Genomic DNA, 10,988 nt, shown 5'->3' with positions numbered 1-10,988 from the left:
CATTCAACTTCAATTTTTTTGTTTATTAAGGCATTGTACTTTAAAAATCCACCTAACTACAAAATTTTACCAAATTACCCTTCGTGAGCACAGCCCGTAAAACATCACTAGTATATATATATATATATATATATATATATATATATATATATATATATTATCTATGTTTTTATTAATTTTGTTTTTTTATTTAATTTAATGTTAAAAAAAAAAGATAAATATTATGGAATGGTAACCATTTCCAATGTCTAGTTAGTTGGTGGTGGAGCTGACGTGGCGCAAAAGTGGCACCACTTTTTTGGTGGGTTGGTGGTGACCATTCCCCATAGCCTTACTTCCTCGATAAAAAGTGTTCCTCACTCATCCATTATCCCTATAGCTTGAAAGTACACTAACCACTACACTACCTAACAAAAAGTAAAGTATTTTGGTATCATTCTTCTTGTAACATATATGATAACCATTTGCAACAACACAATTATAAATCATGTGTTTAATCTGCTTAGGATTTTCAAATCTCATCCCTAATCTGCTTAGAGTTTGACATATTGGTTCACTCTCCCTGTCTCCCATACTTCATCATAAACTTCGTCTTCTACAACATTTCGTTATTCTTGTGATAACCATTTGCAACAACACAATTATAAATCATGTGTTTAATCTGCTTAGGATTTTCAAATCTCATCCCTAATTTAAGAGACAAAACCTCTACTAAGTGTGCTAGTCCCACATTGACGGGTTAGGTTATTGATTGAGTTATTCTTTCATAAGGGAGGAGGGAGTCGTTCCCTCCCAACCCACCGACCCACTGCCACATCACTTTTTCTCTTTTATTTTTCTTCATCTTTCCAAACCCACAACACACGGAAATCCTATCTTTTTGAACCCACTCAACCCACTCAATTAAAAAAAATACAAAACAACTAAGGTACAAGTTTTAAAACACATGGTACAAGAGAAAATAAGAAAAAGAAAGTAGAGAGATGATGAAGTGGGTTAGTGAAACCAATCAACCCACTCGTTGAAGCGGGAGTGGTACCGCCGATAACTCTATTGCTAATTAAGATTTTACATTTGATTGTTTTGTATTTTTTTTTTTTGATTGAGTGGGTTGAGTGGGTTCAAAAAGATATGATTTCCGTGTGTTGTGGGTTCAGAAAGATGAAGAAAAACAAAAGAGAAAAAGTGATGTGGCAGTGGGTTCAGTGGGTTGGGAGGGAATGACTCCCTCCTTCCTAACAAAGTTTACTAAAAAATGAGTCATTGTTATACTTGTCCATACAAGTTGTTTCATTATTTACTTCAACATCAAGAGAGAAAAAAAAATCCAAGATCGTGTCTTCATAATCATCACCCACAACACTAGATTGATGGTCATATGGACTTGCAAAAATATAAGTTTTGTCTTCTTCTTCATAAAACCATTTTTCTAAATCTGCCCAAAAAATGGTCCGTATACATAGAAATGTTGCATCCCTCACCACTATACCTAATCACGATAAAATCAGCATAATCAAGTTGATTTTTAATTAATCATAAGCCTTTTCTCAAACAAATATTAGGCATACAATCAGGGCCGGTCCATAGGATTTTACTGTCCTGGGCGAAAAACTTAATAATGCCCCAATACTATCTTCATACTTAACTGTTAGGCTAGAGGGAGTGGCCTCGCCACCCCTCTCGCCAAAAGGTCGCCAAGTAATATTAAACCATTCCTTTAATATTCGCTAGTTGAGTCGCTAACTATGGGTCGCTATGGACTTACCGAGAAGTGAGAGAAATATTATTAGGCTGTTATTGGCTGTTTCCTTTTTTACTACAAAACTATTGGTTGTTTTTTTTTCTTTTTCAAAATAAAACCTATTTAAAATCAAGCACTACCACTCCCTATATTTTTTGTGTTATACATGCTAAACCTATGTGTCATAAAAAAAACTAAAAAATCCTAGGTGGCAATGTGCTAAGAGTGTTACTACTCCCTCCAGTCTTAGTATATCCCACAACTAGTATCTTTTTTCAAATAAATTCATCTTCATACAACTAAAAGTTGCAAAAATCAATAAAACATTGTCTTCAAGCATTATTTGAATCAAAAATAATAATTACAATATCATAGTTAACATTAGTACTTTCAACAAGCTCATTAGATTTACATTACTCCTCCTGTAATTGATTTGCAAAAAAATAAAAACTGCAGTGCCAAAAAATCCCTATGTAAAATGTAAATATAGAAAATTAGAAAACAAAAATGTCATTCTCTTCATTATTTGTACTATAATCTCAAAATTGAAAAAATACGTTGGGAAGGAATTTAAGGAATTTCGACAGCAACCCCAAAATATTTTAGAATTGTAGCAGAGTCTAATTAAGGCAATCAACCTAACATGGGCTTCAACTCCAAGGGCATAATCGTCCAACATAGCTATCCCTTAATAAGCTCTGAAACCAAACTTCATATAACTTGAAATCAACAATATAAATTAGATACACATCTATAAGAAGGGGCTAGAAGAGCAACAAGGGCATAATCGTCCAATTTGGCAAAATTCAATATGTACAGGGGCGACATCTTTAAAAGCCAAATCGACCAAAACAAGGAAAACGTTATCCTGCACCTGAGTGAAACTCCAAGCCAGAAAAGTAACATTGTATGAGAAAGCATGGCATCTAGAAAAGCTAACAAACAAATTGAGAACATGGCAATTCAGTAGCAATAAGGGCACAATCGTCCCAAGCAGGAGAATACTTCCATTACAATTCTGAAGAGTTCCAGATGGTACAGAAGAGAAATATTAGCAGAGTCACATAAATCGAAAGAGGAAAGGGTATCCAAAAAAATTTCTTCTTGCGTTCTTGACAGAAATCAGGAGACAAGAGAGGAGCGTTTAGAGAAATCTAGAGGCGGCACATAAAGTTTATAGAAATTAATGTTCTTGTGTTCTAGAAAGAAATTAGGAGATGGTATCTGTTGTGTATCCGAATAAGAGCCTCTTGACCAATTGGCGATTAGGAAAAGCAATGAATTCCTCGTCTTCTACATCAGGACCTTTAGTCTTTCTAGGAGACGATTGGGAAGACGGGAACCAGACTCGAGAGTCGAAGCAAGTAAACGACACAGTTAATTGGAATTGCTGATGGCCAAATACCCAAGATATTAAAATGATGGACTAACGTTATGCCCATCTTCTCATTGATGCCCTGGGCCTCCGCCCAACTCGCCCATGTGTTGGGCCGGCTCTGCATACAATAATAAAGCTTTGACCAACTTTGATGTGTTAACCTTTCAAGAAAAAGGTAAGCATTCATTGAAATTCATACCGACGAAGTTCAGAAGATGCTTCCTGTCTTCAACATACGCAAAAGGTTACCGAACAAATACTCCTTGGTAGTAAAATTCTACTTGTAGGTACAAGGACGTCAACATTATAACTAGAATCTATTGTTCTTATTCTTCAACTTTAAGCAAGCACTAAAAGGATTGAGAGGAATTTTTTCTTTTAATAATGTTGACAAGCAGTTCAGTTGAAATGTTAATTAATAAACGTGACTACTCAACAAAAACAAAAACAAGCCAACTAAGATGCTACATAATAAGGGGTGCAAACGAGCCGAGCCAAGTCCGAGCCTGGTCGGGCTCGGCTCCGGCTTGTTTAAGTTATACGAGGCTCGAGCTCGAGCTCGGCTCGATTCAAGATTCTTATACTGAGCTCGGCTCGAGCTCGTAAATAATTATACAAGCTTGACTTGGGCTCGGCTCAGTTCGTTTTTTTTCTGACGTGCCTAAATAAGCTTAAGCTCGGCTCGAGCTCATTAAGAAGCTCGTTTACTAATACCCTAAATCCCTAATCCCCAAATATATTTTTATTTTAATATATAAAAATAACAATAAATTATTTTTTATTAAGGCTCGTTTAGGCTCGCGAGCCTAATCGAGCTTAGTTACATAGGCTCGAGCTCGAGCTCGTTTAATAAACGAACTTAATATTAAGCTCGGACTCGTTTAAAATCGGTTTTGAGTCGAACTTTTAACGATCCGATCATGAGTAGCTCACGAGTAGCTTGACTCGTTTCACCCTTACCACGTATAAAGATTAACATATTTTTCCTTTTGTTTTCTTCGTACAATCGTACTAATGTTTTTAACACATAAACACCACGTTTAAGGACCCGCCAAAACGACATTAACACTTTACTTTGTGGGATAGAAACCAAACGAACTTGTAACTAAGTTGACACCAAGGTAGTGTTTGTTTTTTGTCTGCAGATCTGCGTGGCCTCTTTTGTCTGCGCCGTGTAGACCAGGCGCAGACATTAGCCTTCACAGACTGTTTGTTTTTTTGAAGACTGCAGACCTAAAAATGTCTGCGCGCCCTCTTCTTGGCGCAGATGTGGACCAGAGTCTTATAACATATTCAGACATCTTCTAGCCTAAAAAAACATATATATCTTTATTTTTTTTAAAGTTTTTTTTAATTTATATTTTTTCCAACTTTATTAATGATAAACAATTTGAAAAAAAAAATTACAAAACTTAAAGAAAAACGTTCGACGATACAAACATGATATTTTTGACAAATTTATAAATAAAGATTTATTACAATAATAGTCGTTGAAGTTGTTTATATAAATATGAAAAAAAATCATAATATATTCTTATATTTTTTTACCAAATTTTGTAAAACATTATTTAATACAGTATCGTCAATTTCTCGAGAAAATATTTATGATACGTTTTTAATGGATTTAATTGAAAAAATCGAAGTTTATTTCCATTCATTTATGTATCAAATTCTTTGATCACTAATTATAATGTTTAGTTATAACTTTGCAACCAAAGTTGTTGATTTTTATCAAATATATACGTTAATTCATACCATTTTTATTTTTATTTTTTATACAATAATACATAAAAGTTGATCTAGATTCATTAATTATTTATAACAAAGTCATAAAAATATTTAAGAATCACTTTGAAGTTTAAAAAAATCAGTTTATTTAGATTTCAGTTTATTTTAGTAGCCCGCAAATGTTAAAAAAACAAACAGTCTTTTTTTTTCAGACTGCAAACGTTTGGTCCACGTCTTCTACTGCAGAGGTCTACAGATATGGTCCGCAGACTGCATATATTTTATCTCAGAAAAAACAAACAGCACCCAACTCACCAACAAACCTACTTACAAGTTACAAATATTTTGGGCGGTATTTGTTAGAGATCGTTGTCCTTATCCAACGACGGTTCCTAAAGGATATGCCCGACGTGTGGCCGGTAACCAACGCCTCCACTTACACTTCATTTCCAATCGCACTGCAACCATTTTTGCTCCCATGACTAGTCTCAGTATCAGGATGGCTAGTCTCGCCATTAACACCAGAAGAATCATACCTTCCCTCTCACCCAAACCCATCACAATCCCATCTTCTTTTTTCACAAAATCAGCAACAAACCTCACTAAAATCCTCACACTTCCACCCAATTCGGTTTCCGAAAGCTCGGTTTCATTACCCGTGGGAGCCCTTGACGACGACGACGAAGATGATGATCCAACTGCAGAATTGAGTTATCTTGACCCCGAAACTGATCCAGAGAGCATTACTGAATGGGAATTGGATTTTTGCTCCAGACCTATTCTCGATATTAGAGGGAAGAAGATTTGGGAGCTTGTTGCTTGTGATAGCTCTTTGTCCCTTCAGTATACCAAATACTTTCCTAATAATGTTATTAACAGTATCACTTTGAAGGATGCAATTGTGTCCATTTGTGATGAATTGGATGTGCCTTTGCCAGATAGAATCAGATTCTTCAGGTCAGTCTTTCATGGTTGTTTATTTTGACTTTTACTTTGATTCAAAGATAGATAGGCCGAATAACTGGTTCCTTTATGATTTTTGTAGGTCACAAATGCAGACAATCATTACTAAAGCCTGCAAAGAGCTTGGTATAAAGCCAATTCCTAGCAAACGGGTGTGTGCCATATACTTTATAATCTGCTTTTCTCAAGTAATCTATTCATTTGGGGTAGTGTTAAGTTCATCATATAGTGTTATAGTATATACCTCTTAAGCAGTTAATCTAATTCTTAGCTATTTATCTTTTTGCCAAGGAATTGTAAGCATTAGGAAGTTGTTTACAAAAATCTCATAAATCTGTCATCATGATATGACATCTTTATTGCATTTGAGGACCCTATTTTGTTCATGGGAAGAAATAAGTTCCTAGAAGTTTCAAACAAGGTTTAATGGCGTCAGAGAAGAGAAGAATTAGATAAAAGAATGGAGAAAAGATATATAAAAAACTCTGCAAAAGATACCTATTGGGCCCAACATGACATGACAAAACATGACGACAGCGTACAATATAATTTTGCACATCCAATTAAACTAATTTCTGACAAGCTCAAACCAACATTTTTTCTATTTTTGGTGTTTTGTTTTATTAACATTTAATCTAAAAATCAAAGTTTTTCCGTAATAACAAAATCGCCTCGTGATGAAAATATCGGGGACAATTTATAATGCGCCACATGGTTTGCAGGGTATTACGTGAGCCTGGGATTTGCCTGCTAGGTCAACAAAGTTAGGCTACCCCATACCAAAACCAAGTATAATTTTGTTATGAGTTATGACCACTGATAATTTGATATGGTAAATCATATAGGTTAGACTGTACTCACTAGCAATAAAACTTGCATTTTTGTTTGAAACTGTGTCATTTCCTTTTAGACCTAAATGCAAGAAATAGCAACATACTTTCATTTATTTATGTATTATAGCATCCTACTTTCATTTCTTTCTATTAGACCATATTACTTTCAAAATTTGAAGGCATTGTACTTTGAAAACCATACCCAATTATAGCATTATACTTTCTCATTAAGACATTATACTTTAAAATGTCTACTCATTTATAGCAGTGAATATTGTTTTGTATATGGATGAAATGGCTATATAGTGTTGTAATAGGAAGAAATGAAAGTAAGATGTTATAATTAATAAATCAATAAAAGTACGTGGCTATTTCTGGCATTCAATCCTTCATTTTAAACACAGACTTGATATGCCAAAATTTGACATCTTTCAGGTTATTTATTTTATTTCAGTGTTTGTCTCTCCTTCTTTGGCTTGAAGAACGCTATGAAACTGTATATACTCGACACCCGGGTTTCCAGAAAGGATCAAAGCCTCTCCTTGCACTTGATAACCCTTTTCCTATGGATCTTCCTGATAGTTTGTATGGAGAGAAATGGGCATTTGTTCAGTTACCTTTTTCAGGTATATAATATAATATTCACACAATTTCTGGTAAAGCTTAATGGTATTGATTCTATTGTTCCATTTTTCAAATGTTAGGAAGGATTAAATGCATGAAATAGCAACATCCTACTATCATCTCTTCCTGTAATTGGGTAGATTTTTCAAAGTAAAATGCCTTTATAAGAAAAAACTTTTGAAGGTACAATGATGTATTAGAAAGAAACAGAAGTAGGATGCTGGATACACAAGTACACTGTTATTTCGTGCATTTTCCCTTTCTAGAAAAAATAAAAAAAGGAAATTGTAAAGTGGAATTTAATTTTGAAAATTCTAATAATCATAACAATATCATCCAAATACAAAACAATCTTCATTGCTATAAGTACCGGGTAAAGTTTTCTGAGTATAATGTCCTCATAAGAAAAAAATAAATTGAAAGTAGAATCCCATAATTGGATAGAACTTTGAAAGCGCAATGTTGTAATAGAAAGAAAAATAAGTAGGATGTTATATATAATACACTAAGAAATCAAACTACGTTGTTATTTCTTGCATTTTGTTCTCCTAGGAAAAAAATGCAAGTTGTATGGTGGAATATACTTCTTCTGTAAAAATTTAGTGGAAATTCCGTATTATGGTATTGATTATATTATGATTCCATTTTTCAGATGTTAAGAAGGAGCTGGAAACACTAGAAAAATCATTTAACTTTGGTGCAACTCTTGATTTGGATCTTTTGGGGATAGAAATAGATGACGAGACATTAATTCCTGGCCTTGCAGTGGCATCTTCACGTGCTAGACCATTAGCAGGTTGGTAACTTTTTTTTTTCTTTTTCCATTGCAAAAGCTCTTTATTTTGACTTTTGAAGTCAACAGGATTACATTTTGACTTCAAAACATGATAAAGTTTATTAATAATATTAGGAAAAAACAATGCAATGGTATTGCACGTATATAAAATCCGTAATAATCTACTTTCAACTTTTTTTTTTCCTAATACAACATCGGACATTGAAAAATCTTGTAAATTCTATTATTATAGTATTTTCATCCAAATATAGAAACAATTTGTACTTCTATAATTGGATAGATCGTTCGGAGTAGAATGGCCTAATAAGAAAAGAAAAAATGTAAAGGGCAATGCTATAATCGGGTAAATCTTTCCAAGTAGAATGCGTTGGTTTAATAGAAAGAAAGGAAAGTAGGATGCTATAATACAAAATGAAATGAAAGTATTTAACGCTATAAGATTATATGTGGGTGGGTTGCAGCTTGGATGAATGGGTTAGAAGTGTGTTCAATCGAAGTGGACTTGGCTCGTGGTGATTTGGTTCTAGCGGTGGGGATTTCAACACGTTATGTTTATGCCTCGTATAAGAGATCACCCGAGACTACAGGTGAAGCTGAAGCTTGGGAAGCAGCAAAGAAGACAAGTGGAGGCTTACATTTCCTAGCAATTCAAGATAATTTGGATTCCGATGATTGCGTAGGATTTTGGTTGTTATTGGATTTGCCACCATCACCCGTGTGAATTGTGATACTTCATTTCTTTGTTTTTAAGCAGAACCTCATTATTATGTTTTTCCCTGTTGTCTACTATTATACATAGAGAATGAGCATGACTTAGGTGTTGTTTCTTTTTTACTTAATGGGCTTAATAGGGATATGACTTAATTCGATAAATTGTATATGAATGTTTCTTTTTGATTTAATGTATAAATAATCACTTGTTTGAGAAAATTAGGAAAAAATAGGTTTTCCCATGATGTCCTACATTTTTTTTCTTCTATCTCCTTGAGGTTGGTGTTATTTTCTCAAATATATTTTAAAAATTATTTACCCATCAGATTGATTTGCACAATGGGTGGTGGAGATAAATTATCATGCATATAGACCTCTTTTTACAATCGAACACTCTCATGCTAAAGAATTTTGACACATAATGACAATTAGAATCTAGTGAAATTCTAGCAATAAAAATTCATGGAGATATAGAGGCATTTGACAAAACTAGTTGGAAGGCGAAAGCTTGAAAATGAAGAAGTTTTCGGCAAAAGTAACTTTTATCTTTTAAAGATGTAAAATTAGATTAAAACAAAAACTATTTTGATTCTAAGTTTTTTGTCTCAAATAAAAGTTAAAAGTTCCTACCGTTGAAAATTACTATTATTTTTTTATTTAAAAAAAATTTAAATCTAAAAGCTCCCAAAAAAATCTCAAAAGCTCTTAAAACTCATATTTCAAAGATATATCAAGTGCAAATTGGCAGAAAAATAAAATTGCTATTCAATTAAGGAATAAAGGACAACTATTCTTGAAAAGTACTATATTTTTACATACGATTTTATAAAAAACGTTCATACATATATTCATAAAAAACACATGTACATAAAGATCGTAAGTAAAAATATATTAGTTTTTAACGGGAGTAATCTAAACGAAAGTTGTAGTAGACTTATTAAATACAAACGCGTGTATATAAAGATCGTTAAAATATGAGATCGTATGAAGAAGTTACGACATTCAGAATACAAGACCTAAGCCAAACCACACGTGACACGACCTAAACAATCAAACAACTTAGATTTGTAACACCCAGTCAATCAGGTAATTTCCTTATTGTCTCAAAGTATTAAAGTATTGCAAAAATGGCCCTTACGTCATGCGTACCTGGGGCATACGCAGGGCGTAAGCCTTTAGTGAATGACGTGGATGATGGAGAGTACGTTGGGCATACTCAATGGGTACGCATAGCGTACTCGACAATTATGCAAACCCTAAATCCACGGTTTTGAGTCATATTTAAGCAACTTATGAAACATCCCAAAAATACGGTCCAAAATTTTGTTTAAATCAATTAGTAAAAACCATAAATACCATCCATCATATAAAAGTCATAAACCATGTTGCTCAAAAATAACATAATATCTGTCAATATATCAAAATCATGTGTCAAACATCAGAGTAAATCCTCCCAGGCTAAAAACTGTGGTGTGTGCCATGCAGTCATCCCGAGCTCTTCCCCTTACTAGCAGAAGTACTTGAAACCAAAACTGAAAAGTGTAAGCACGAAGCTTAGTGAGTCTCCCCAAATACCACATACCATACACATATCACATAAACATATCTTGGGCCCCGCCCCTACTACATCGGGTCATTGCCCGACATCGGCTCTCCCGGCATCGGGCCCCGCCCGGCATCGAGCACATCTTGGAATACATATGAGCATAATCAAATAATACACATAAACCTAGACATATAACATTAAGATGTAAACATTCCTCGGGCCCCGCCCGACATCGGACCGTAATCTGGAAGCATACTAACATTCCTCGGGAACCGCCCCGGCATCGGATCGTGATCTGGAAACATACAAGTACAAACACGTGCAAGAATCACAAAGACATCAAGCATACAAACATTCCTCGGGACCGCCTCGGCATCGGATCGAAATCCGGAAGAAAACATATAAACTTACATCGGGGCTCGCCCGACATCAGATCGTAGTACGGAACTACTACTAACTAAACGGGCCGGCCTTGGTGCCTTAGACCCGTTCCTACTGGAGGAAAACTCACCTCTCAAACTGGCTGCTGAAATCTCGTGTGAGGAATCTCTAGTGGCTGCTCCAACGACTCCCCGGCTATCATTATCACAATAATCACTTAATCAAAAACTGATAACCCTTCTAAGGGTAAAATGACCATCTCTTATGTCAAGACCCCCTTCACGGGT

General features: G+C 34.6%; 1 protein-coding gene across 1 annotated transcript; it reads left to right on the top strand.

The window, feature by feature from the left end:
- Window positions 1-5,193: 5,193 nt before the first annotated feature.
- ATAB2 (RNA binding protein) lies at window positions 5,194-8,993 on the top strand. The gene is made up of 5 exons (XM_079045769.1): window positions 5,194-5,804; window positions 5,893-5,962; window positions 7,098-7,269; window positions 7,920-8,063; window positions 8,525-8,993. Exons 1-5 carry the CDS (start codon window positions 5,326-5,328, stop codon window positions 8,782-8,784), a joined length of 1,125 nt encoding a protein of 374 aa, XP_078901895.1. The 5' UTR covers window positions 5,194-5,325; the 3' UTR covers window positions 8,785-8,993.
- Window positions 8,994-10,988: the final 1,995 nt, after the last annotated feature.

This window comes from Lactuca virosa, chromosome 4 (genome assembly GCF_052849685.1).
Source record: "Lactuca virosa cultivar CGN04683 chromosome 4, Lactuca_virosa_CGN04683_v6, whole genome shotgun sequence".
In the NCBI taxonomy this organism is placed as follows: Eukaryota; Viridiplantae; Streptophyta; class Magnoliopsida; order Asterales; family Asteraceae; genus Lactuca; species Lactuca virosa.
The sequence above is the reverse complement of the archived record's forward strand: the minus strand, read 5'-3'. Positions and strand labels throughout refer to the sequence as shown.

Coding starts and splice junctions, on each gene's coding strand:
- ATAB2 (XM_079045769.1), top strand. CDS start 5,326: ATGACTAGTCTCAGTATCAGGATGGCTAGTCTCGCCATTAACACCAGA. Junction 5,963..7,097: donor AGCCAATTCCTAGCAAACGG/GTGTGTGCCATA, acceptor ATTTTATTTCAG/TGTTTGTCTCTCCTTCTTTG. Junction 8,064..8,524: donor ACGTGCTAGACCATTAGCAG/GTTGGTAACTTT, acceptor GGTGGGTTGCAG/CTTGGATGAATGGGTTAGAA.